The sequence below is a fragment of the Chelon labrosus genome (assembly GCF_963514085.1).
Source record: "Chelon labrosus genome assembly, chromosome: 6".
Lineage (NCBI taxonomy): Eukaryota > Metazoa > Chordata > Actinopteri > Mugiliformes > Mugilidae > Chelon > Chelon labrosus.
The window spans coordinates 14,497,144-14,525,008 of record NC_140342.1 but is presented as its reverse complement, the minus strand read 5'-3'; the positions used below and the strand labels follow the sequence as shown (position 1 = coordinate 14,525,008).

Genomic DNA, 27,865 nt, shown 5'->3' with positions numbered 1-27,865 from the left:
CACCGAGAGTGCGGCCCACTAGCGGTGGGCAGGGAGCTGCTGAGGATATGAGGAGTAATCGTGGAAGAGGATTCAGTCCGACCTTGTCTGGCTCGCAGTCCCGCGCCTGGCCGTGCGTAACGCTGCTAAAATAGTTGGCAGCGTCTAAAGCCCCCTTCAGGCGCGTACAACTTCTGGCTTTCATTCATATTTTTTTTTTTTATTCGCAACACATCCACGCCTGGGTGATGTGCACAGGAATAGCGCAACACTACTCCAACCTCTTCCGCATATTGGATTTCTATGCAAAGAGAGAAGGTCGCCAACGTCCCTCCAAGGATTCGGGAAATGAAGACTGCTGCTGACACAGATCCGGAATTTATTTTTTGACCTAAGTGTATAACGATTCTTTTTTTTTTTTCTTTTTCTTTTTTGTGCAGTTTTGTTCAGGGATTTTTCTTCAGTTTAGGAAGTGTGCGTGTGTGTGCTCCCTGTGCGGAATCATTCGCTGCGCTGCCCGTATTTGAATATAACCCAGTTTTTGGACGAGTCTTTGCAGGGCGCTGAACAGTGCACACATTCGATCATGATGCATTTTATTTAGAAACAACCTCTGAAGACGCGAAGTGCCAAATTAAGCCGGAATGGCGAACGAGTGTAATCGCAATATTGTGGAAAAGTATATCTGCCATAAACTCTCCAAACGCGGATACGTGTGGGGGTTTGACGGTGTCCGGGGTGAAGATGCTGCTAATAACGGGTTAGTTGTTGACCCTCCGCCGGGTTTGTCCCACCGGTGCCGTGAAGCCAGCACCGGGCCTGACAGCGAGAGCAACCGCCACCTCTGCAGACGGCTCCCCCAGTCCGACCCGTACGCCGCCGTCCACAGAGTCCTGCGCGAGGCTGGAGATGAACTTGAAAGACTTTACCAGCTGGACTTCACGGAGATGTCACGGCAGCTTTATCTCACCTCCGACACGGCGCAGCGGAGATTCGCCGAGGTGATAGACGAACTGTTCCGGGACGGTGTGAACTGGGGCCGGATTATTGCTTTCTTCGAGTTCGGGGGCACGGTGTGCGTGGAGTGCGCGGCCAAGGAGGAGATGACATCGCTGGTGAACAACATCGTGGAGTGGATGGCGGAGTATTTAAATGGACCTCTTAACAGCTGGATACAAGATAACGGGGGATGGGTAGGTCTGATTCCGTGTAGTTGAGCGCTTTGCAGCTGTGGTGCCACGGGGGCGCAAAAGTCCTCTTAAGATCTGATTTTATTCTCAGCTGATGTACACGGGCTCACAGGTGTGTGTTTGATATCAAAAGGTGCATTTTTGACAAGTCTGATATATCTCAACATCAACACCACATGTGTAGTTGATCATTAATAAAAATCCATCCCGAGATGTGGGATGACGCACGACACCACTGAAAGTCAGGGATGGGCGGCGTTACCCACGAGCTGCTCTGACTGGGTGATGGTGTTGACTGTTAAACTTCCGTGTCCAATGAGAGACGCTGTGGTCTGTCACACCTCCCCACGCTCCCTTATATAAAACCCGCCCTGTCAAGTGCTTGAGCCAGTGGCAGGAGCACAGCTGTCATGGAGAACTGTAGTGTAATCCAGGCGGAAAGAAAATCTCATTAAAAATCTGCACTTGTATGTTTCCTGCCAGAGTGGCTACTTCAGCATTCACCTATATCTGAACTTTGTGCGGGGAGGTGTTTGAGTGCGCCTGTCGTGTGTGGCATTAGGTCACAGCAGCAGGAAGGAGGAGGGCAGACACATGTCAGCAAACAGCAAACTATTGGATTAATGTGTTTAGGCCTCTGGGCATAGCTGGACAGGTCTCAGCTTTCAGAGCCCCTTTCTGCACATCTACATGACACATGAGCATCAGGTACTAACGAGGACGGGCATCCTTTACCTTTCCATGCACACATTCACTGAGAAATCTGAAGGAAGCGTGTACTGTCACATCAACAACAACTCCCCAAACTCTCGTGCAGCTTTTTGTTTCCACTGAGCAGATACGTGCTCTTCAGTGTGCAACGGATTAGGTTTTAATTAGCATAGGTGCTCTTAATGAGAACGTAACATTTGTGCTGCTTGGTTATCTTAGCTGGAAGGGATCACAAGCGGGGTGTGTGTTTGGAGGGGGGGTCATCAATGATTCATATCGAATGTTTCATCTCAAAGGATAGGAACGTTTAACATTCCCCTTGAGTCTGCCTTGCCCCCGGAGGTGGCAGGTTGTGCCACATATCAAAGGCTAGGCAACAGAGGGAGGGCCCCTCCAGGAACACAGAGTGCTAATCTGCAGCCGCTGTGTTTAACATGCGGTCTTCTGTGCATCTGGCCTGGAACTCTTTTGTCTGCGTTTTCAGACCTGTGCCTTGAAGCTGGCGCAGACCGGGCTCCTCTCTGGAGCCCGTGCCCACTGTACGATAATGTAGGTCATCGTAGTCTGTGTTTCACAGCTGGGTGGAGATGACTGTATCTCTGCATCCGCTGGAGAGAGACACACAGACAGAGAGGGAGAGAGAGAGAGGGAGAGAGAGAGAGAGAGAGAGTGCAGTCCTTAAATCCGTGGATTATTTAGGATTATTTGAAAGCGTATGTCTGCGGTTTGGGTCAGTTTGATAGATTTGATCTTATGTTGAATCAAAAAGAATCCATCCAGCTGATTTTTAGCTCAAACTGGGCTCTAAAATAATTTAATACAGTATATGTTATGGCTTGAAAAATGGACACTGATGCTCATCTACACCAATCAGGCATAACATTATGACCACCTTCCTAATATTGTGTAGGTCTTCCTTGTGCCTTCTGGACATGGGCCTTCTGAGGGTGTCCTGTGGTGTCTGGCAACAGAACGTTGTTAGTGGGGGTCTTTGGGTCCTATGGGTTGAGGGGAGGGGCCTCTGGATCAGGCTTGTTCCAGTGCATCCCACAGATATGTGATCAGTTTGGGATTTAGTGAATTTGGAGGCCAGGTCAACACCTTGTGCTGTTTTTCATGTTTTTTTTTGTAGTTGTTCCTAAACTGTTTTTGTATCATTGGTATGGGGTGGGGGTGCCTGGTCTGGTCTAGGTGGGTGGTACATGTCTAAGTAACATCCACACGAATGCCAGGTCCAAAGGTTTCCCAGTAGAACATTGACTTGTCACAAAACAGTCAATGTTATTTACTTCTCCTGTCAGTGGTTTTTAATGTTGTGGCTGATCTGTTGTATGTTCATTTGAATGGCTGTCAGGTGGGGGATTTCCTGAGGTGTGTGCTTCAGTTATTACATGACCTTTAATGACTGACGCTGCCGACACAGAGCATTGTCTGTGCGCTCTGTTGAGCTTTAGACATCTGGCTTCTCCGCTGGCACTGTCAAGTTGAGTAGATTTTAAAAGTGCAATAAAAGTGACAGCATTATTCAGCGTGTGACAATAAGGTTGTTACCCCACACTGGCACAAAGGCTGTTTCACATCAAAGAGTTTTGGACCTTTCTTTTGTGTGCATGTCACTAAAACTTGTTGATCTCTTGATATCTAACATCAAATTATGTCAGTTTTTCCATTATTGAGATTTGATTTTCTCACTATTTTCTCTTCACATATGTCATTTCAAAAGTGTATTTCCTGGGGGAAAACACACTTCTGTTATTTTTATTTTGCAGTCAGTCAAAAATACCCGGCATGTTTAAGTTTTAAATTGTGTTTCTGCGTATTTGAACGACAACATGACCAGACAACTGTCTTCAGTTGTAGCTGCAGCCCAACATGGACTGAACAATGGCTGCCACTGTTTGGAAGTAATCTTGCGTCCAATCCCGTTTTGGTGTGAAAGCCTCAGGTGGATTTAGATGAAGCAAATGCGCTACATGTCTGTATCTCTTCATCAGTTTAGGCTCTGCTGAGGGAGTCCATCCATTACATACCTGTCCTAAATATTCTGCTAATCTCATCCACCTTCTGGGAAGTGGTGAGTGAGGAGTCAGGATAAATCTGATTTTAGGTTCCAGTCATTTCTGATGAGCTTACACATCTCCCAGACAATGAAGACACATGGTAAACATGGTTGACAGTGTGTAAAAGGTCGCATTCATGGTCACTCTCCTGTGTGTTATTGTGTGGTAGAGGTGAGTCTTGTGTTTTCCATCACTCTGAAAAACAAAGGTGGGGGCTAATCAACCTATTACTGACGTGTGGACATGTGAGCGTGGTGTGGAAACAGCTTTCTATCAGCCACCCTCTGCTTCCTGTTGTTTTTGAGACAATTTAAGGCCAAAACAGGAGTGCCCACTAAATGTTGTTGAGTCTAGGCATCGTGGGTGAGTCAAATATACTTTTAGTTAAACAAAATCTGCCCTTTCGAAGTGACAAAACACTTACTGTATTTGCACAACCAAGCTGAGGGTGAAATAGCTCCCACTTCTGCAGTGATTGCTTCCCACACCCCGGGATGCTGAACGCGATTCTTTCATTGTCCCCTAACATTCAGTAAATAAAATAATAAAATAAAATAAAAAGTTCAACCTTTGTGTGGACAGAAATTGCACTCATCAGGCGCCAATTGTGCTGCAGCCTCACCCACACTCGGCGCACCTGTGTTTATTTGCAGTCGCTCGCAGTAAATACCAAGTGATTGGACAAAGTGGCAGACGGCGTCCGAGTTTCTGAAATTACATGCTTGACCTCGGTCGTTTGACAGGCTGAGGGGGCGGCGCCGGCGAGCGAAATGCCAAAATGTGCTTCAAGAGAAAAACAGCAGTTTCACAACTAAAGGTTAACAGGGAAAGAGTTAAGATGTTGAAATTAAAGTCCTTGTTTTCTTCAGTGTTATTCTTAGTCATGCTTTAAACCCGTCTGTTGGTCAATCTTATGATGGATTACCACAACATTTTCTGGTTCCGAGATGATTGATCGATCTGGACCATAGTTATCACTTATTCTCAGAAATCAACACATGCACAAACATGTGTAAAGCCATTCAAGGTTTCCAGCAGATGAACCGTAATGACTACGGAGGGTTATAATGGTGTTTTTTAGTCAAATATTGATCAGCTGATTCCTTTTTTCTTTTTCATTTTGAAATATTTTAACAGAATTTATTCAAAGCAGCGTTCTTCTCCAGTATGAATGAATACTTAACCACCAGCGCTTCACTTTGCCCTAGCTGTTCTTTGTATTTCGTGTTCATTAGCGAACGTTAGGCTGCAATTACAACTAAAGCCCCGTCCACATGTGGAGTTACTTCACACGCCGGCCATCTCTTTGCCGTCGTCAGTTGCTCTCTGGTGAACCTCCCGGTGCAAATGTTTCCAAGTGAAACAAGCACAACAACATAAGCTGACATCATCGACTGCCAAGAACTGGGTCTTTTTGTTTGAAACGAGCCGTGGCTCCATCTAGATCCAGAATCAGATCAGATCTGATCAGCATGGTGAATTCGGTGACGGGAACCTAAGTGTTTCCTTACGTGCGTATTTGCGTCATATGTTGATTGCTGCCTCCAAGTTGCGATTAGTTCCACTTGGTACTCATCCACTTCAAGTCACCAAAGGGTTTGGTATTTTTTCGGCTGTCAGCTTCTTCCATTGTCTCGTTGCAAACACCAGCGTCATATACATACTGACATCAGCATTTACCTTTTGTCCAGCCGCACAAAGCTGCTAGCAGGTTTGTGACCGCCTGTTTTCGTGTAGCAGTTGAGTGGAAGGAGTTAAACCACATGAAAAGCTTTTTTGAAGTCTCAAGATACTAAGATCAGGTGTCAGTGGAATGCTGCTCGCTTGGTGGCCTATTTCTTTATTTTGTCTGTCTGCAGCAGGTGTGTGTGTGTGTGGCAATGTGTGTGTGTGTGTGTGTGTGTTAGGAGTAGACAATGTGAGCTTGGGTTGGGTCCATCCTGTGGGGGATTCCCTGAGCACAATCTGCTCCTCGATGGGTGGGACCTGCATGCTGCTGTGTTGCTATGGTTTAACGGGGCTCTGGCTGCGCCCCCTTGTTGAGGCTGAGTGGATGAGGGACGGCGAGGAAGTCATTAATCTTCATATAGGTGACATGTCGGTGGAGCAGAGAGAGAACAAAACCCAAACAAGCTAAATCACTAAAGGAGGCGCATGCAGCCGTTCGCGGGGGAGCAAAGAAATTCTCGGTGAGATCTCACTTACATCCAATTTGCGTCTCGCAGATGCAAATTCAGCCTGTTTAACAGAAGTCAGTACTAATCAGGGCGGCATTCAGGAAGCGTTCAGGCCTGTGCTTCCCTTAGCTTTGAACTCCATTCCTAACAAAAAAAGACGTCTGTATTGACAGTGAAAGGAACGCTACGTGCTTTACAGTGTAATGATCTCTATAAGTCATGAAGGATCCATCTTCCCCGTTTTCACCCGTGCACGTTCACAGTCCGTTAATTTGTCGTTGTTTATCAGTCGGGTCTCGCAAATTAGAGAGTGGGATGAACGCTGCATTCTCGTTTCAAGGCAATCAGGCAGAGGAATAAATGATTACTCATGCAAATAGCATTTAGGGATTTTCCCCTCCCACACATCCAATAACAGTGTAATTTCACTGCCGGGGAAAAAGCAAAGAAATGTCTGTAACTAAGGCCAGGTTTGGAGAATACTGAAGCCGACTCTCAGCTCTGTAATGGAGACTGTACGCCACAAAAGAGCTTAATGTGGCGCGGGGCGGCCAAGATTTTCCCCTGTACTGTACCCCTTTTGCTGCACAGGCCTCGGTCGCTCACCATCTGCCACTGTGTTTACACCCATCAGCCCGGCAACTGTAATCTCAGAAACATTTCCTACAGACGCGGGCTGCTCTGGCCTCTTAAGCCTTTAGAATAAGTCTGACAAGAAAGCTTTCTTCCAGTTTTTCGTCTCTCGGCCTGTGGAGATCTCTTGCCTCTGAGATGCTCAAAGCGCAGACACCTTTGATCCGAATATTCAGTCCGTCCTGTGTGTGGAATACTTAAGAAAGCAGATTTAACCCTTTACTGTAGGGGGGTGCAGTTTGAGATACAGGAACGTGGCTACTTCAGGCAGCTTGGATGCTGAGATGACCTGTATCTAAGTAAGTTATTGTCAGCTACTGGTAATGATATTTGGCTTTTACTTTAACATATGCAGGAACATTTTCACTGCAAATGTCCATGTTTGTATAAATGCCTGTTCCCTGGACATTTTAAGTACTGAATTTTAGGCAGCCAGTTAACAACCTTTGTCACAACTTGATGCAGGGAAATTAATATGTTAATATGTTATTCACAATTCAAACTGTGAGTTATTTTCTCACGATCCTCAACCTAAATTGTGCAACACGATGGCATGAAGACAACGCAGCGGCAGCACAGAAGTGACAAATACGGCAAGTCCTCGAGTGACCACTTGTGACTAGCTCCAAACATGAGTCATTCCCCTTAAATGTCCTAAAATGTCCAACGTTAGAGCCGAAATAAACATGCACACAGCCTGGTTGCTGGGATCGTTCCCCCACCGCATACTCTAGCTACATTTTTATAAAATCCATCAAATTGTATTAAGGCTCAAGTTTGTGCACAATTAAGGACGTGGCCGCTTTGAGTGACAGGTGGGCGGTGTTTTCTTTTGAAACAGGAAACTGTGTGCTAGGTCTTGGTAATCCATAAGGATAGTTTATGTCCAGCTTGTTTCACATGGGCGTCCACCAGCGACCAAGCTGCAAAGAGATGGTGGAAAGTGAATTACTTGCTATGTGACGGGGCTTTAGTTGTAATTGCATCCTAGCATTGCTAATTTCCTCATTCACGTTGGCTACATTTGCATAAAACTCATCCATTTAAATTGTATTAATGTTCTAGTTTGTGCAATCAAGGGTGTAGACGCTTTGAGCTAATGCCATCACAGCTGCCTACCTAAGTATCACGCACCTGCTTCAGCTTCACTTAGGCTCCACCTCTTTGTCCATTTTTTTGTTGGCCAGGAGTTGGGCCAGAAGGAGTCAGGTAATGCAATCATGGCGGCTGCCAGAGACTGTACACTGAGCCCCTAAACCACCTCCATCTTCATATAAAGGATTCATATTAACACTCCACTCCAAAAAAGGGGTTGATTTCTTTTCAACTTCAAAAGCACGCTCTTGCCCCTCTGTCGTGTTGACTTTATCATTCCGAGCATTTCTCAAACGTCCCAGAAACACAGACCTCCTTTTTTTTTTTCTTTCTTGTCTTTCTGTGTTTTTGGCAAACACCCAAACAACACAATTAGGACAAAAATAGCTGTTACAGTTGCAGGGAGCGTAATTCTGGTGCTTTGCGAGCGCTGCGGCTCTTTCCACGACCTCGTCCCTCCCCAGAGTCCCTCCGCCCCATCCTGCGCGCTTATTTCTGGGCCTCCTCGGGAGAGCGGGAGGAACGTCTGCTGGGGAGCGGAGCCTGTAAATAAATAATAGAAACGACCCGGGTTTTTCCTCTGTGGAGTGGACGGTGGAGGGTGTGGACGGTTTCTGGTCTTTTGTTGGATAATCACTTCAGAGGGGCTCGGTTTATTCAGGAACGCGTTTGAACATGATGACGTTTTTGTTTAGCTTTTACACATTGGCTCTTTATGTTGGGGGTTTACGTGACATACGTACAGATTTGTACGTGTGCACTGATCCATATAATTGCATTTCCTTTCATTATTTTGTTGGGATAAGAAATCACCTCAAAATGCTGCTTTCTTGTTGCACGAAGAGCACGTGTCTGAGCTGTTATCCTGCTCCGAGCACACACGGATAAATAATATATGGAGCAGATATACTTGGACACTAAATGGATGTGCCTGCATCAGAACGCTTAAGGCTTCTTTGTGCTTTTATCAACTTTTTCTCCTCATCCCTCTGCTTCCCTCTCGCCCCACCACCTGAGTCATATTCATTTACACACATCCACGTGCCTGATCCCTTCGCAAACAACACGCTAATACCCTGAGACCTGACTTTCAGTGTCAGGTAACGTTCCAGATCCCTGAAAAATGCAGGGACATGTGAGAGGCCTCTAAATATAGAAGCGTTACCATCACCGCTCCCGTGTGGTCTTTTAATTGTCGTGTTGTACATAAATCCCTGCCCTGTTTGCTTCTCCGTTATCGTGGCCCTCGCATCACCCACCCGCCCACCAACGAAGTGCATGGAAAAAGAAAGTGTCCCACTGAATCATTTGAGATGGCAGATAAGAGAGTTTTCCACCTTTCCCGTCATGGAGGGAGCTGGATAATGAGGAGCCTACCGAGACGCTGGCTGACTTTGCCAGTAGGCACGCCCCCACCAGCGGTACAGTATATGAATATAGGGCAAGGTTAAACGGTTCCTCCCATTGTCTAGCCATTGTAGATATTTTTGGGACAAATCCCCAAAAGGGTTTTAAAAAAAAAAAAAGAATTGATATTGTCAATTAATTTCTGGAGCAACAATGGTCACTGGTGAAATGCAGCTTGGAGTGTCTCCTAAATGACTTTCTTGTTCACAAAGGCGCAGCTTCTCGGCTGTGTAAGACAAATAGTTGTAAAAGGGAACGCTGATAACCATTTCTTATGTGCTGACAAAACATTTTCATTCACCTCCATTTTATTGGGATTGTGGCAGAAGACTCGGCAGCGGAGACAGTAGAGCACTAATTACAAGTGTTTTGTTCACTCTGAGGCCGTGGCAGTTGGTGTTTATACGTTTAGTAGACACGAAGCAACTCAGCTTTAATTTTGTTCTCGTGTTTCTGGCACCCAACGATTGTAGGTCCAGTACTCAGTGTCTTTCAGGCTCTCTTCTGGGTTTCACTAGGGCCTTGTCCACAGGTACACAGGCATTTTTTAATACCTACCATACAGTTGTAGGTCACTGCCCTTTTGGAAAACCTCTTTAAGGATAAAAATATTTCGGAATATTACCCTTTTTTCGTGCTCAAAGTGTTTTACAGTCACGGTGACGCATCACCCATTCATTCAGTGTCTTGCTCAAGCACTCTTCTGCATGTGGTCCATGTACCAAACCGTTAACCCTCTGGTTTGTGGACAAACCGCTTTACCTACTGAGCTACAGCCAGCAGTAACCCTAAACTAAAGTTTTCAGTCTCAAAGTGGAAGACAGGAAAAAAAAAAAAGCATTGAGCTTGATGTGTCAGAGTGTGCTTCATTTTCTCTTTTGGAAAATATGGCCATAACAGTGCTGATGCTAATCTTGCTTCTTTTCTATAATGGAGGTCTATACAGAGGTGGGGCGGCACCACCACCTGAGATGATGCCTCACAGCAAGAAGGTTCTGAGTTCAAATCCTCCCACCATCCAGAGACATGCTTGTTAGGTTAATTGGTGATTCTAAATTGGGCGTAGGTGTGAGTGTGGTTGTCTGTCTGATAGCCCTGTAATAGACTGGCGACCTGTCCAGGGTGTACCCCGCCTCTCACCCAATAACAGCTGGGATAGGCTCCAGCGCCCCCACGCCCATCAACAACAACAAGAACAACAACGGAAAATGAACGAAGGTACAGAGGTTTTAGGATGTGAGTATGGGCCCACAGAACTGAGCTAATGGTTTGTTTTTCCAGGGTTCTCATTGGCCGACACGTCTTTGGGGTTAAGGGAGGTTACACAAAGGGAGAGAGTAGCAGCAATGTGCCAACATTTATTATTAATTTTTTCTTTTTTCTTTATTTATTTACCTTGTGTTCTTATATTTTATTCTGTTTCTACCACTTTAGAATTTATATTTATTGACTGATTTTGCCGTGCGATTATTGGTTTTCTCCAGCCTCTGGTGTTTCCTCACCTACGACAGCGTTTCCACAGTTCTTGCTCCAGTTCTTGCTTATGTTTAAATGAATGTGTCATTATCATTACGTTGGGTGTGTGTCTATGTATGTGTGGGTGTGTGTCTGTGCTGGGGAAATGGTGGTGCTACATTTTCTTTGTATGAAAAGTGTTATACAAATAAAGTCTGATTGATTGAACAAGAGGAAAACAAATGCTAATGAAAGGTATCAGGTACCAAGTTGGACAATCTCCACTTAGAGGCTACACCACTGAGCGACTGACGAGGTTGACTGCCATATGGCGCAATGCCAAAATTTACCGCGAGGAAACACCATCCACAATGTTGGTTCCTACCACCAAACCATTGATAGCACTGGCTCAGAGCATCGGATGAACCGACCTGGAATGATGGCGGCATTGTCCTTAGTTTCTTTTCAGATACAGAGCTCGGATGGCAAGAAATGCTAACTCCTTCCATGCATTAGCAATATTTTTATGATCTGCTTGTTTCACTCAGAAACATTTGGGATGGGGAAAAAGAGCCTGGAAGTCAGCTACAAAACGACAAGTGAGAACATTTCTTTATATGTGGACTGGGCGCATCGCCACAGGTCACTTGATAGCTTCAACTGTACTTTTGCATTTTCATTTGAACAGATTTTTCTATATATTTTTTATATTTACATTTATAAATAAGACCGTGTCGACTATGAATAACTAAAAACATCTGTCTCTTTATCTGATAAGCTAGTTGCTAGCTTCGTTTGTCACCTGTTTTGTGCTCATCACATGGAGCACGGTAGGTGTAAAATGCTTTAAACAGCTGCTAAAATGTCAGAGGAACCAGGATCGTTGTTGACGCTTTACAAGTAAAGTGGAACTGAACTGAAATCAAATAGATTGGATTTGGGTAATGAATCTGAACCTTTCATACCCCAGACAAATGGATAACTGGAGCTTATTGGGGAAAATTTTGGCTGAACTGACACTTTTAAGGTTTATAGTGTTAATATATACACACACACACACACACAGACAGGCAAACACAGAAGCGGATGTACTAGTGCAAGTCAATTATTTGCTGTCCACAAAATGGCTGTGTACACACTCACACGCACATGCATACACACATATAGTGTGGCACATCAGCGTGCACACACAGAAGCGGATGTGGTAGTGTGAATCAATAATGCTGTGTTGTCACAGGGTGACATGTGAGCCATGGCAGGGAGCAGATGGCCCCGGGGTGCCTTGCTTCCTGTTAGCCATGCCATTCAGCCACAGCACACACACACACACACACACACACTTCTATCATCTCTACTGGGATCTCCTGGTGCAACTAGCCACAGCGCTGGCCATTAACAAACAGCATGCAGTTACAGGCTCGTCTCTGAAATGCTGAGTACATGCCCTCCCAAAAATGACAACAGCCAGATATTGGTAAATAGATTTCTCTGCCTCATCCGTGGAGGTCTGCAGTAAATAATTCTCTGCGTCCCCTCCCCGATGTGATTTTGGGCAACAGAGCACATAGCCCACAGGAAATTTGATCTGTTTCAGTCGACTCCGAGTGAGGTCAGCCATTGCTCGGATATCACTTTGACTCTGTTGTATTGATTGAGCGTTTCCGATGGTTTGTGTTGGTATCTCAGAGCGAAGACTCAATTAACGCAGCGAACCCGTGGCTGTAAATGTCAGGTAGTGTATGCAGGAGGTTTATCTAAATTCATGTGGAAGGAAAACAGTGTCTCTGTGGAAAGATGTTTTAGCACCTTTTTGGCTGATGTGTGTGTGCATATGCGGGAACCAGGAGGTTTCAATCCCGGCAAAGCTCACACGGCACCACCCTGTTGGCAGTCACCTTTGATGGCGACTGATTACGTTTGAAGTGCAGAGAAAATGATACGCCTCTGATGTTCGGGAAAAGAAAGTGAGGCTTCGCCAAGGGAGCATTGTTCTTCTGCTACGTAGTGTTTTAGCTTCACAGATCTCCTTACCGTCCTGAACTCCTCACATCTCAAACCTACAACCGCGTTCTGTCAGCACACAGCAGCCGGTGCTTTAACATTTAACCCCTCGCTGTTTTCAGAATATTACAGCTTCTTCTGGCAAGAAGGTCGCGCTGGCGGGGGGCAAACCGGGTACTTCCAGGGCGTTGTATTACAACAGTTTCGCCGAGTCTATACTCTGAAGGGTTTAATTGGTTGTCGGTCTGTCATTGCACCTTCAAATGATACTTCAAAGAAAACAGGAAGAATCGAAAACAGCGAGACTGACAGTGATTCCTTTTCTTCTTGGGCGTTTTATTTAATATTTTTTAGTATATTTTTGACAATGCAGTCAGGATTCGTGCTCGTGTTCTGAGGGTTCAGTCGTCTTGTGACTTGTTTTTATGTTACCAGGGTTCATTTATGTCAGGCGCCATTTTGCTTTATAGGGGACTTTTAACTACAGTCTAGACGAGGCTCGCGTCGTCAAATCTAACCAGCGGAGGTTTAATCAACCCTGCAAATTGACTCGCCATAAAGCGCTTGATTTATCTTTCACATTTTATGAAACTCTGTGGTTAAAGCGTTATATGAAAAAAAGATTTTAATCAGACGAATTTAAGTATACCAGACTTTAGATTGTTCCATATTACTGGGCGGCTTTGCAAACTCATTTTCTGATACCACCCAGACTATCAAGGCTAACAGTCAGACTACTCTGACCTTCAGTGTTTCCAGATTGGAATTGAAATGAGTCCTGCACTCCAGGGAGGATGGGAGGTTAAAAGTATTCCTGGATGAGATGGCTGGACTTCAGAAGGTGCCTTTGATCAGAAGGTGAGGCTAACAGGGTTGTGGAGGTGGAGGAGGAGGAGGAGGAGGAGGAGAGGTGGAAGGACGAGCAATAAGAGGAGGCTTATAAAGACATAAACAGTCGATCCCATCCTTCTTTCCACGGCGTGTGCTGCAGCCAGGCTGGAGAGACTGACAGGCTGGAGAAACGTATGCACGGTTGCCGTTGGAGTAAAATCAGGACGTCGGGTTTAAAAAAACCCCAAAGTGCAAACGCTGCTAACAGAGCAAATGGTTTTGATTTGCTTCATGCTGTTAAGCAGAAAGTAGACCAAGCAAGCTCGCTCAAATTTATGGAGCAAACTTTGGGTAAAGCTGCTTGTTAAAATCATCTGACTCAACAATCATCTGATCCTCAGCTGATCCATCTGCTGACTAGAAAACAACAGAGGCACCCGCATGGGCATTACATAGCACAAAACAAAAATAAATAAGTGCATTTAGAACACCGGCAGCCTTGTGGACGCGTACATTTCCACCCCTTTGTGATCTGAAGTCTTTTAGGGCGGCGGCATCAAGGCCGCTTGGCTCACGCTAGGCAGCCGCTGAATGTCACCAATGACATTTTCCGTGGGTTATTCCTCAGAGGAGTCCTCTATTATGGAGCTGACATGAGCCTCATTAGCTTTCTGCACATTTTCACACCAGACTTCCATTGTCACAACTTATTGTCATTCATCAGGTAGGCTGTGCTTGTTTCCCTTTAGTCTCTGCACGCAGACAGGGAAGGTCACACAGCTCTCAGCTCCACATAGTTCAAACAATCGGGCTTTAAAAGCTCGCTGCTCCGCAAGGTCACGTGGAAGCAAAGGAAGGACAAACAACCGGGAGCCGAAGGAAGGTCCGTCCCTGCTCACGGATGCTTAAGTTTTAATTTATGAAAGGGACAATTATTTTATTACATAACATATCTGTGTCATGTTGTAGCTGCGTTTTCTTGCAGTTGACTTGGTTATCTCAAGGCTCATTCCTTCTCATATCAGGCCTCTTGGGCACACACTGTGCGGTTGTTTGTTTCCACACATCAATGCATTCCTCTCATTCCTCTCCCCCCAGCCTGGATGAAAATCAGCTGGTTGCCTTAGAGAGGTCAATGAACTTTTCCCCAGTATTCCCAGCCTGAAAAGAAAGACAGAGAGACAGAGAGAGAGAGGGAGCGAGGGGGGAATGGCGGAGCTCGTTCTGAGATTACTTGCTTTTTTTGTAAGGCTGACGAGAAAACGGTGTGATGTTAGCTGTGGTTATGCGCTTGGATTTCTTAGTCGGAAGTCACATTGTGTAAGAGTGCTTATTGCTTCCCTTTTAGATGACCTCATGGTCCGTGTAAGACGGAGAAGTTTGGTCACGCATTTTGCAACTTTTGTCCTCGGTCTGTGGGAAAGAGGCTTTCCTTCCCGTATTAGGTTTTGTTTTGTCCTTTTTTTTTTTCTTTTTTAAATCCCCTCATGGACACTGCAAATAGTGGAAGTAATCTGATCTTTTATTGAAGTAAAACCACTGGAAAAACACTTCCAAGTGAAAATGAACTGAAAATCTTGAATTCAAAATGTCATTTAAAGAGAGCGGTGGGACAATGTGGACATTTTCTGGATGGTGTCAGGTCTTTAAAACAGCGTCAATAAAGACTGGATGCTTTTTTCTGAATTGAACATGTGTGAGTAGAAGCTGTGCTGTAACTTTCCATCCCTGGCAGCGGATGCCTTCCGACTTTGCTGAAACTTTTCCGCCCCCCTTCCTCTCCACTTCAAAGGTGTTCCTGAGGGAGCTGCACCTCAAATAGACGATTGTGTTCCCTGACATTATCGGACATCTGAGATCCTCAATCTGCTCCGCTCTGCCCTCCTCACAGCATGCCCCGTCCCAGACCGTCGCCTATCTCATTTACATGGGTACACGGAGAACGTGGCTGAACCTGAAACCCGGCCCCCGCGTGCTCTAATCACGTAAAACCGCTCCAATGTCTTGTTGCCAAAAAAACCGACAAGCTTTCATTTAGCGGCTGACTTTACAAGATGTCTCCTGTATGAAAGGGGAGACAGCGGGAGGCGCTGGGCGTCTCGCTTTGATGTTCCCATACTCCTCCGACATGTTTAATTCGCTATTAGATGATATTACACTTGTTTGGCAGCGCTTCCTAAATTACAGGAGCAACTTGGGAGTTCATCAAAGAAAAAAACATCACAACTTTCCTGCTTTTTATGCGAACGTAAAACTTTTCCTTTTGTTCCGCTTTCTCTTAGACTCGGGGCTAAGATTCAAGAGACATTTAACGGTTCCAAACAAATACAAATCTCTTAGTTACAGCGTCTAACCAACTGTAGCTCACTCCCCTGCTGCACCCCCTCGCTTTCTCCACGGTATTAGTATGACTACATGTTTGGCTTGCCTCTGGTCCTTCCTTAGTTACCCGCACAGACTCTGTGATTTAACCATACTTGGCTCTACCACAGAGCAGCCATAGTCTCAGACCAGACGGTGATGTCATTCCTGCAGCGTCTGGTACAGGAAGTGACTTAACTGTTGAGATCCCTCACAAAGACTTTGCTATATCGCTGCACGCCTGAAAAGCCCCTTTCAGAACATTGTGTAACTCGGTTACATCAGGCCCGCACGGCGCACAAAAACCGCAACGACTGACGGCCACATACGTAATTTCCAAAGAAACCAAACAGAACAATCGTCCGCCACATGTGCTCCAGAGGACGGACGCCCTGCTGCAGATGGTGTTCCCACACTTCTCATTCACTGCTCCATATACAGTAGCCGTTTTTGGCTCAGATTAGTCGCTCTATTTTAGGAGTTGCCTGGTGAGATGGTGGTTGTGTGGTCTCGAGGTCTTAAGGGGTCAGCGGATCTGACTTTTAAAGGCTCGAGGCAGCGTGCCGCCCCTGTCACAGGAAATGAGCCTCTCCCGTGGACTGTGTTTGTTACAGGAGAAGCAACAGGCCACCAGGGAATCAGCCGGTTCCCACGGTCTCTATCAGAGCTTTCTATCTGGGCCAATCAGCTTCTGCACTTCAGCCACAGGGGCTATCATATCATGCGCTCTTGTTTTGGCCAAAATAAGAGGTTCCTGTTCACAGCCATCCCGAGCTGGTTTAAAAGCAGACTGGCTGATAGAGCACTTTGAAATGTAAAAGTTTTACCTCGTCGTCTAATCATTAACTTGAACTTATCGCGCCTTTTTGCACATCGAGCGCCTCTGCATGTTTTAAATGCAGCTTTCACTTACAAAGCGGCCCTTTACGCAAGAGGCCTTTCACATTTCTGAGTGCACAGTTTGAACAAATCAACCCAGGATGGAGTTTCACGCAGTTATCTCAGAAAAAAAAAAGCACTACAGGCTGCAGGCTTTCTCTTTACGCTTACATGGACTTTTAGAGCCGCAAAGACGTCACGGGAGCAGCTGATGTTCTGTGCCTCTTCAGAGCTCTTAGACACCCAAGTATCAGACATCCTGTCTTTACTGGAAAGCCACTCAGGTTTAATGCACTCGAAGCACACCAGCCTCCTCACATGTGCATGATGACTCAGCGGCCTCCTTTTCCATTCTCGCTGCTCATCTCGCGCGTCATCCGTGGCCTTTTAAACGGCCCCAGCAGCAGAGACGAGAGTTTGTTTTATTAGATTGGGAAGCCCTGAACCGGTAGCTCAGATGGAGCCTCTCGATATTTATAGCCGCGCAGCAGTCGAGCCGCTTCTGTCCGGCACGGCCCTCTGTGACTTCCTCCTCCACTGGGCCGGATGACCTCAATGCAGACATCCTTCAGGCGAGCCAGACGTCCCTCTTTTAGCTGCATTGTGTCTATTTGGGGGAGCCATTGTGAGCAGCTTCTGCGGCTGTTGAGGTCGAGACACGTCTCAAGGTCAAAATCACGAGGCGAAGACTCACGCTGACTGAGCTGCAGAGGTTTATTGCGGTGAAGAGAGGATTGTCTCTCCCTCGGCTTTGATGTCTCTTTGCTCTACACGCAGAAGTGACTGATTGTGTACGATGCACTTTGAGGTTAAGCGTGCAGAGGTGCCAGGCGATGAAGCAGGAGCGCAGGAGGAGATGCGGCGATGGGAGAGCCGGCACAGTTTGCATCCAAGCCTTCAATCCTCTGAGCCTGCAAGGTTACCCAGCCCTTCATTTCACGTTGGATCAAAGCACTTTAGTGAAAATCAATAGGCTCAACAGGAATAAAGGATCACATAACTCCTCAGTCAAGGCGAATATATCAGAAAAGTTTATCAATTTAAAATAAGTCCTTTTTTTTCTGCTTATATACTTATTAGATTGGCCCCCTCCTCCAGAGTTTGCCGAAGCATTGCACATCTGCAGAGAAACCAGCAGTCTCACGTGTAAAGTTACGGCCCTCGTTTATCTGGCGAGTTTAGACAATGAGTAATGGAGACAATAAAAAAAAAAAGAAGTGTCACGAGGAGCGTGGGTGATTTACCGCCGATCACATTTCATGTTCCAGCGGAGGAGGCTCGCTCCCACGGGAGAGCGAGCTGTTTTGTAAACACACGAATGCAGCCGCTGACGCAAATTTGAATATTTATGAGCCTTTAAGGGCAGCATCCGACGTCAAAAAATGCTTCTCGCACTTACGGCTCTGAAGTGTGAAACTCGAGTTTGACGTGAAACTCAAGTGGAAGCAAATTAACGAGGTTTCCCGTTTCCTTTGTTTCATGTCATGATCTCTTTCTATCAGAGGAGCGTTGTTCTGTAGTTGCGGCATCGTCTAGACGTTTAAAGAGATGTTAATGCACCTGGCGTTTTGAGAGGATGTTGAAATCTCTGCAAACTGTTCAAAGCTCCTTGTGGAAACCATTTGTGCTTATGCGACCATTTCCTTCCCTCAATAAATATTCAGTTTGCTGTGATGCTACAGTATCAGCTAAAAAAGCATTTTGTTTGGAAATCCTAGGTCTGCTTTTTGTCTATATTATCTATAAATTTAAGACAAAGGTTCATCCTGTATCCCTACCATGAAATTAATTATTGGTTTACCAACTGTTTCTGGGGCCAACAGTCATTTAAAATGATGATTAATCTAAGTTAAAACCACTGGTGGAAGCTGCTAATAAGAAAAGCATCTAAACTGTTCCATCATCAAATCATTCCTGATTATGTTTTGCATTGTTTTTGATAATCAGCTCACCGATTAGGTGCCTGTCACCAGTTTCTACATCCTACGGAGCATTGTTGTTTCTGCAGCCCAGCTTGTGTACAGCATATTTGTGCAGCTTCCCGTCCCGGCTTGTCATCGCTCGGCTGTGACGCTGTTGTTTCCAAGTATTGCAGTATTGTCACAGAGCAGTGAAGGGCTCAGTGTCCTCAGCTCCGAGCTGTTTGCTGCTGCTGACACAGGGGGATTCACTGGGTAATGAGTGTTGCAACAAACTCCACCGTCATCTCATTTTTGCCAGGGCCGGTCGATGGATGACTCTCCGGAGACTCGATCGAACCCGACCTTACTGCCGGGAGAGCTCGCTGTCCTGTCACCTCATCATGTCTGGAAAGTGTTGTTTTTCTATCTGTGTATTCATTCACACAAGAAGTAATATTATGCAAACACGAAATAGAGGGAGATATAAGTGCGTGTTTTGATCAAAACAGATCAATTACAAGGACAGTAATGCCTTCCTTGCATTTTTCTTATCCCCCATAATTCCCCCTTGGCTCCTGAAATGGGAGTTTTGTTTGACTTTAATTAGCTGCGGAGAAGTCTGCAAGAAGCTCATTAGAAAATCAAAGAGGGGCGGCAGGAGCAGCGTATGTAATAAGCATGCTACTATGTGAATGCTTAGGAAATAAACAGAGCGTGGGGAGAAGCCCGGTTCAGAGGTGAATATAGCAAAGCGAAGCCACAACGGGCGCCTTAATTACAAGTTGAACTTTAACCCACATCCCTTTCTCTCAGTCGCAGTCTGCCCGCAATTACCCACAGAAACGTCCCAAAACAGAGATAGCTGCCTAATCATTTTTTTTTTTCTTTTCCAGTTTTGGCAAAGCGCTTGCTTTGGGTTTTTAACGGAGCTAGCCGAGCGAACAAGATGACTCATTATCTTCCGCACAAGCGGTGGGATCATTCCCAAAATCAGGGAGTGCGGGGGGATGTGGCGTGGGGTGGGGATACCCAAAGGAACCGACAAATGTTTGGTATTTCCTGTTGCGCATACGATAACGTAAGGCCTTTTCCGAGGAAGAGAGCAGTGTAAAATCTCTTTGTGTCTACGGGCGAAAACCCGTGTAGGTGGAAAAACAAATTTAGAGGTCGAGGACAGGCTCTCTCTCTCTCTCTCTCTCCTGCTGGTGGGAAAAGCAAATCGTGTGTGAAGCTTCCAGCCTGCGTAACCATGACACTCAGACAGCGAGCTGCCACCCCATGGTATGGGATCCTCTCAAGTCCTCACTGTTCAGACTCTTTTACTCTGTATGCGTCTCTCCGAGGGATTCCTGTATGTAGTACAAATGAAGAAAAGAGAGTGTGTAAACCTGGTAAGGTGTTTTCTGGTTGGGTCTCTGTAGGCTGGCCGTGACCTTTTAAAAGCCATTGAACCAAATGGTGAATACTGTAGAGAACTGCAGTCTGGACTCTATTTCCCAGATGCACACCTGCTGCTGGTGGCAGATGGCTTTGCTGCGGGGCAAATATGAGCCCTCGCGGATTATGAAGTCCTTTGTTGAATGCAGATGTTTTGTCCTTTCCTGTCCCCGTCAACTTTCAGTGTCCTCCCAGCTGCTTAGCATTATTGTCTTCAAAGGCACATGGATACAGCAGGAGGAGGAGGAGGAGGAGGTGGGAGAGAGAGAAGAGAAAGAAAGAAAAGCACAGAGGATTGTTTTTCACACCACTCACATGGCCGAGGCAGCGCTGCTTGCTAACATGTGGGTGAAAAAGTTCCAGGAGCTGAAGTGGAGCATGCCTCAGTCTCATGATATCCACCTGACATCCCTCCCCCTCCTCCTCCTCCGCCTCCGTCTCGGCTTCCCGGCTCTCCCCTGAGTCAGTCTGGAGTTATTAGCATCCGTGCCCTCGCGGGATTCTTTTAAACATCCATCACAGCTCCTATGAAGCTCTTACCGTAATTGGCCCACTTTTATTTCAGACTTAAATAGATGATAATCTACGCCGAGTGTCTGGGACGCATCAAGGGCACGCATCATGAGCTGGCCGTTTCGTCGAGCCTCGCCAGCGGTCAGTCACATGCACTTGCTTTCGGGAGCTGGTGGAAAGGTTTGATTTATCGGCTCAGCAAACTGTTATTTTCCAGGAGTAGGTGGAAAAAAAAAAAAAAAAAAGATGACGGCAGTGTTTTTGCCAACTAACACCTTCCCGTCAGCTGGAGGTCTGACTGGAGAGCTTGTTCTCTCATTATTACCTTGGATCCAGGAGAGGAGGTGTGTCATCGCTCAAAGACACAGCTTGTTCAGAGAAGTCGGAAATAAACTTGTCGGGCGTTTTGCTAGCAGCCTGGCTCCAGGGGTGTGATGTCGGTTGTCTTTGGTTAAGAGTGAAATGTATCAGAAAACATCAGATGGACCACCAAAACTGACCAGGGACCCAGGGACATGCAAACAGGGGAGGCAGAGTGCTATTTGTCCATTGGTCTGTGATATAAATGCAATTTCTGTATGATTCCCGTCATTTCGATCATTTTTTTAGTGAAAATCTACGTATTTCCTGTGTGAATACAGGCAGTGACGCGAGTTCTAAACAACAAAGTGTCCTGATTGCGCTTACGGGTCCAAACGTTGCGATTGAGGATGCTGAGGCTAAAAGATTAGCAAGCTAGCAATGGAGTAACTTAGCGTAGGAAATGCAAAAGAACTTACCATTCAACGTTATCAAACTTACAAATAGCACAAGACGGAGGTGTTCATATGGACTCATCTATGGACTCATGAACCCCATCTGAAGGCAACATATGACAGGAGAAGTTGTGTACACCAAATACGTAGCCTACGCTCAAACGGTAACATCGGCCACAAGCAGCGGATACGTGGCTGCTAGCAGCTTGCTCAAAAGTGAGTATCTTAATGTAGGAAGTGTAAATGCATGATGAAAAGAGGGGGCGGAGAACTCCCATGACCTCTAGCATTTCTGAAAAGGTCAGTGAACGCATCAGAACTCGTGAACCTTTGGAAAATATGCTGTGAATGCCACAAGATGGGGGTGTTCGCTCTTCTCGTCAACAGGGAAAACTCAACCCCGTGTGGAGGCAGCGTTAGTACGGTCTGAGTGCAGACGCTCGCCTTAGTCCTGGATCATTAACAAAACAAAAAAAACCGCTCAGCTGCAACAAAGAAAATGCCACGTGGTTACCGATATTCTAGAGCATGTTTTGACACCAGAGGGCCTAAACCGGGAAGAAACTGCTGATCCTTCCTCCTGTGTGTCACCAGCCCCCAGCCTCAGGAATGCCACAGGACGGGAAGGGAAACAGGAAATGCTTTTGTCTCCCTGCAGCTCTTCAGAATGGATGTCTCCTTTTTTAAGTCCTCTGTGGGGTTTTGGTTTAATAAAAGGAAACGGTGTATTAAAATGAAAGAAAGAAAGAAAGAAAGAAAGAAAGAAAGAGTTTCATGAGCCAGTTTCGCTTCTGGGTCGAATAAAACGTCCCATAGAAGTGGCACAAAACATAATTAGTGCAGGTAAATCAACTTAAACAGAATCAAACAGAAGGGTAATAGATTTTCACGGGAACTGACGCGGTAACACTGAAGTCAGTCAAACCTAACAATTTGGCATTGTTCGCAGAAAGGTCGAGTTACAGCTACAAAGACACATCAAACGGGCTCACATGTTCAGTTTCACTTTACAGCAGCCTCTAATGTGGTCAGCCCCATGACAAAAGCAAAACTATTCAACTGGGAGACGTATTTAATGTACTGTTGTAGTATTGTTCAAGATAATCTACTTGTGTGTGTGTGTGTGGGTGTGTGGGGGTGTGTGGGGGTGTGTGTGTGTGTGTGTAAGGGGGGTGGAGGGTGGGGGGGCAGAGAGCTTAGCACCATTACTTCCTGTCCAGCTGTTCCTGCTGTCACTGCTTGTGAGCAGATGTCTGCATTTCCTCATCTGAGACATGCAGCCATGGTATTTGCTCCGCAGATGCTCCTTATGTACACTCGCTCCACACACACTCTCTGAGTCTGTAGCAGGGCTCCCTTTTTTAAAAAAAAAACATTTATATACCATGTGCACGCCGTAGTGACGCTGCGCTTGTCAACAGACCTAAATGAAAACACCAGAGTCTGCTGGGCTCTTTAGGTGATTCCCATGTTCGGTGAGCGTGTGTGTGTGTTTCCGCATGAAGAGCGTCTGAGGTTTGTGCGTGGGCGGCTGTGAGAGCTAATGGATCCGTCTGTGGCACGGGTGCGATAACGTGCTTTTTCCACCCCTATTTGGTGGCAGCCAAGGGATTTACATTTTAAAGGGTCACTTCACCCAAACCTGACTCAAAACTCGGTTATCTCTGCTTGTGCGAAGTCATGTGGGAGGCTTTGGGTTTAATTCCTGACTTTGCTTCCGAGATTTCTTCTCTACACAAGGGAAGGGAATGAAATTGAATCTGTGGACCAGTCGGCATCAAAAAATGTCCTGATTACACGTGATGATCGACAGGCTGCTTGGTGGCAGCTGTGACATGCCAAACATTTTCTAGACTATTTGAAATGCACAGGAGGTTAAGGTTGGTTAATATCTGCTGGAAGCTGCTGGACATGTTCTGTCAGACTATCGTTGACTGTCGTTGACTATCGTGGACAGCCAGCACTAAGAAGAAGGGCACCTCACGGCTGGACAGACTGATACAGAAGGCTGGCTCTGTGTTAGAGGCAGAGCTGGAGTCCTTGACATCAGTGGGAGAGGCAAGGACCTTGAACAAAATCTGGTCCGTCATAAACAATGTCCATCGCCCTCTACATGACACCACAGTCAGACAGAGGAGCTCGTTCAGTGACATGCTGCTGTCTCTGTCCTGCTCCACGGACAGGCTGAGGAGGTCGTTTGTCCCTCAGGCCATACGACTCTACAATGCCTCCCTGTGAGGAACCAACTAGACTTTGGCCTTTGCTGATACTACTGTATATATTTTTACACAGCATCTATTAGAAAGAACACAACTGATATATTTTCACTGCAATCGCATTACTGCTACAGCATCATATAATATTTAAGTTTAATATCTTTTTTCTTTTTCAGATTCTTTTAGATGTCAGGCATTGCACACATTCAGTCCAAGTGTTAACAAAACTTTGTTTCTATTTTTTTGTGAGAGACTAAGACAACTACTGTAGAGGCAACTGGATTCAGTTCAGAATCATATTACTGGATTTGTGTGTTCAGAATATTATAATATAATAATATAATATACCACAGTTTCATACATTTTTGCAGTTGACCCAGATCTGGCAGCCATGATGAAATCTCATACACTGTGTAGCGCTATACGCCAGTTAAGCTCATTTCAACTTCAGACAGCAGGAAAAGAAATGCCCAAAAAACTACATTTCATCCCTTAAATTTAGTTTGTTTACCCTTCTATGTTCAGATACCACTGGAGGTTTCTTAGCATCAACAAATCCAATGAAATGATCAAATCCAGCTTTGTATTAGTCTTTTAAGTATTTCTTCTGTAGCCAAACCATCATATACTGTGTCTTATCCCTTGTCCTCCATCGTTGACACTGATGAGTTGTTGCTCCGGGCCTTTATTGCGATGAACATGGACGCTGGTTGAAGTCGGTCCCATGCACATACTCAGCTCTGTCTGCAGAAAATACACAAATGTGCATCAATCCACTGCTGAGAAGCGTCCCAGGCAGATGCACTGTCACTTATTGTTTGAGTTGTGTTCGGTAAAGGCTGCACCGCCCTTTGATTAAAATGGATTTATATGTTTGTAGCTGTATTTGAAAGGTTTATATCTTCCGTAGGAGCAAATGTAATGCTTGTGCAATGACATGTGTTCTTTGGACGCCTAATAAACGACGTTGTTCTCCTTTCAGGACGCCTTCGTGGACCTGTACGACAGACAGAGGGACTCCGTCTTCAGCTGCTCCTGGTCCTCCATCAAGACCGTGTTCGGCCTGGCCGCGCTCGGGGCGGCCAGCCTCACCATCGGAGCGTACCTCACGCAGAAGTGAACGGGGCCCTCCTTTTTTTTTTTGTACCAGCTTGACTCCGTTTCTCAACATCCTCCTCCTTTTCCTCGCGCCTCTCCTCGTTTCCCTTTTTAAAGAACGCCCCTGACCCCCTCAGAGACAACCTTCAGACTCCTCTGCTCTGAATCTGGCTCTCTTCAAAGCTCTCTCCTTCGCCTTCTCCCACCCCCCGCCCCCCTCCCCACCACTACCATTCACGTCAAAACAGACACAAATCAAAACAAGTGAAGGAACCAGAGGCGCGCGGAGCAAAGGGCGCCCGGAAAGGAGGCATCTTAGATGTAATCACACTAAGCTGAGGAGAAGCGAGGAGGAATCAGTGGCATGCTTTTTTCTTTTCCTTTTTTGTTTTTTTTTCGTCCTGCCTGCTTCTGTACTAGATATAGCATGAACGTTGAGTGTTAGTGTAGACCTTGCATGTGTGGGACCTCTATCTGGAGGCCTTGATGATGGGGGCGCGAGGATGGCGGCGCCTGAGAGGAACGCCCCTGCTTGTTAGGGTGAAGGACCCCGTTTGAACTGTGGACTCCAGTTACCCCCCAGCCCCCCCCCCCCCCCCCCAGCCTTCCTTCAAAAGACTTCCTCCACAGAACAGCTGCTCAGAATGTATAATGGAAACAGCTCGCTTGCAACCGGCGCAGCGTGTGTCTGCTGCTTTCGCTCCTCAACACACCGCACCATTGTACAGTACAGTCCGCGGCCTGCGACGGAGGACTGAGCCCAGCTGAGGTTTCTTTTGCAGAGTTTTCCAGCAGTGTCAAACCAAACTGAGCGGTTTGCACGGGTTTGAGTAAGGAGTGAAAAATAATATGCAAAAGAATATTCTGAGGGAAAAGTGGAGCGCGGCGCAAGAGAATGAGGTAAAAGGTAAAACAAGCTGCGTTTTGCTTTTCGAGGAGGTAGGCCTCTGCTGCATAAACAGACAGTTTAAAGAGCGCATTCCTCGAGCGAAGTAATGTGAACGAGACCACCCCCCCGGCTAAATTATTCCTCCTTTCACGTTAAACAATCACATCCCTTCTCTATTAGCACACTCTAAAAGCTATCCGTTTATTTTCTACCTCTGTTGCAGCTTTTTTTTTTTCTTGCTTTCCCCCCACTGAGTCCACTGATCGTTTGGGCTCGCCCAAGTTTCAGAGCTGACCCCGTCGGCGGGGGTCCCACAGTCGCTTGGTAATGTTCCCGAGTCCGCTCCGACAAAGGACGGTTGTTGATGTGGACCGAGAAGAACTTGCTCGGCCACAGATGACTGAGTGGAAACTATGCCAGCAGTGTTTCAGCTCGGGACTCGAGCCAGCCAGTCCCCGTGTGCTGGAACCTGAGCTGTCCCTCCTCTCCGGCCTGCAGATGCATCCAGTCATCGATTTTCTCCCTCTCGGCCTGTTTTATTGATGTTTGTCTTGTGTTGCAGTCCGATCGAAATTGTGGAAGCGCTCGCAGGCTCCAACATGTTTCACTGTACAGCAAGTTTGGTTTCTTTGGAAAAGTGATTTTTCTTTCTTTCCGACTTCTTCGTTGCACAGATGAAAGATCTTAAACAGTCGCTCATCGTATTTATAACAGTACAGGCGCCAGAAGATGCGAACTAACGAAGAAGTTGCATTTTCTATTTATGCAGAGGTACCAGATCACAGATTTTAAACAATACTTCTTTTTTTTCCTTCCTATAAAATCACACTGTAACTACATTTGTTTTTCCTAGCTGCTATCATAACAAGAAAATGAAAATGTTTTTTTTTTTTTTTTAAAAGAAAAAAATGTCTGTGTCGTATTAATACTGGCTTAAGGCTGCTATACTGTCGATTTTTAACTTTTACTCACAGCTTAAACTGCCACAACTCTACAGTGTAGTCCCAGAGAGCTGGAAACCAAAGTTAACCTGTATTAATGTTTAATTAATTTAATTCAAAGTAGCTCGACGAGAACACGCGTGGCTTCAGTTCACTGAGAGTCTGTCCGGTGAGGTTTCGTGATCTCCCTGCAGAGGGTTTTGTCTAGTGTTACTGTACTATATCAGCTTGTCAACTTTGTGCTCCGATGCGATGATAACTCTATCTGTAAGATGTTGACCTGCCAGACCTAAACCTTTTAAAAACCGCCCAGTTCTCATCACAGCAGCTTAAGGTGTGTGGTGTATCCCAGTGAAGTGTATGTAAGAAGCAGAGGGTGATTCGTAAGCAGGAGTAGGAACAGTTTAACAGCAATATACTGTAATTTTTTTTTTTATATATATATTATCTGTTCATATATGAATGTATGGTTGCTGTACTGTTTAGGTCTATAATCACAACCTTGTAGCACTTAAAAAAAGTGAATTGTGTCTTGTTTACTGCTATATCCACGATAAGCTAGTGGGATCATATTGTTCCTAATAAATCAGATTTCTCAGCAGTCCAAGTTCATGTTGTGTTTGCTTTTTTTTTTCTTTTTGCCTGTGTTTTATTGATTCACTGCTTCAAGCTTGTCAGCGAGGCTAAAAGAGAATAAGAGATGCTTAGGTGCAGAGGAGCCAACCTCTTTTGATTATCTGTTATCTATCACAGATTTCTTCTTCTTCTGTGTTTAAGGCTGGTCGTGTCGGCGCGACAGCCTCCTTGCAAAAGGCCCCGTGCAGAAGCGGCGAGCCGCGCCCCGTCAGACTTCAAAGCTGTCCCCAAACCCTACACTTGTCAGCCTCCCTCTTCGGCTCCCTGCGCTGCTAAACACGAGTGCAAAACCCCAAATGCCCCGCGGCCAGGTTTTTGTACACCACCACCACCCCCCCCGCCTCTGTTCTGATCACACTTGTCTTCAAAGGCCGCAGCACTCCCTGGCTGCTATGTGGAATTTGTGCAAAGCATGATGCAGTAAAACTAATGTTGAAAGAGTTGAGTGGGTGCGAGAAAATGAGGGGTGAGGAAGAGTGGTGGTGGTGGTGGTGGTGGTGTGTACGGATATATATCCCTGAGGAAACCAGCAACGAAGGGAAGTTCATTTGGGCTGGAGCCCCCCTCACAATCCCAACCCTCTCTCCCCCCTCTCCCTCTCCCACTCTCCATGCATATAAAATGCATGACACGCTCCGAAGAAGGAATTTTAAATCAAGACTTTCAAAAGAGAGTCCAGTGTGGGTGGAGATGTTGAATG

General features: G+C 46.0%; 1 protein-coding gene across 1 annotated transcript; it reads left to right on the top strand.

The window, feature by feature from the left end:
• The first annotated feature begins 75 nt into the window (after nt 1-75).
• bcl2b (BCL2 apoptosis regulator b) lies at nt 76-27,120 on the top strand. Its single transcript, XM_084545880.1, has 2 exons — nt 76-1,172; nt 24,584-27,120. Exons 1-2 carry the CDS (start codon nt 624-626, stop codon nt 24,719-24,721), a joined length of 687 nt encoding a protein of 228 aa, XP_084402006.1. The 5' UTR covers nt 76-623; the 3' UTR covers nt 24,722-27,120.
• The last annotated feature ends 745 nt before the right edge of the window (nt 27,121-27,865 follow it).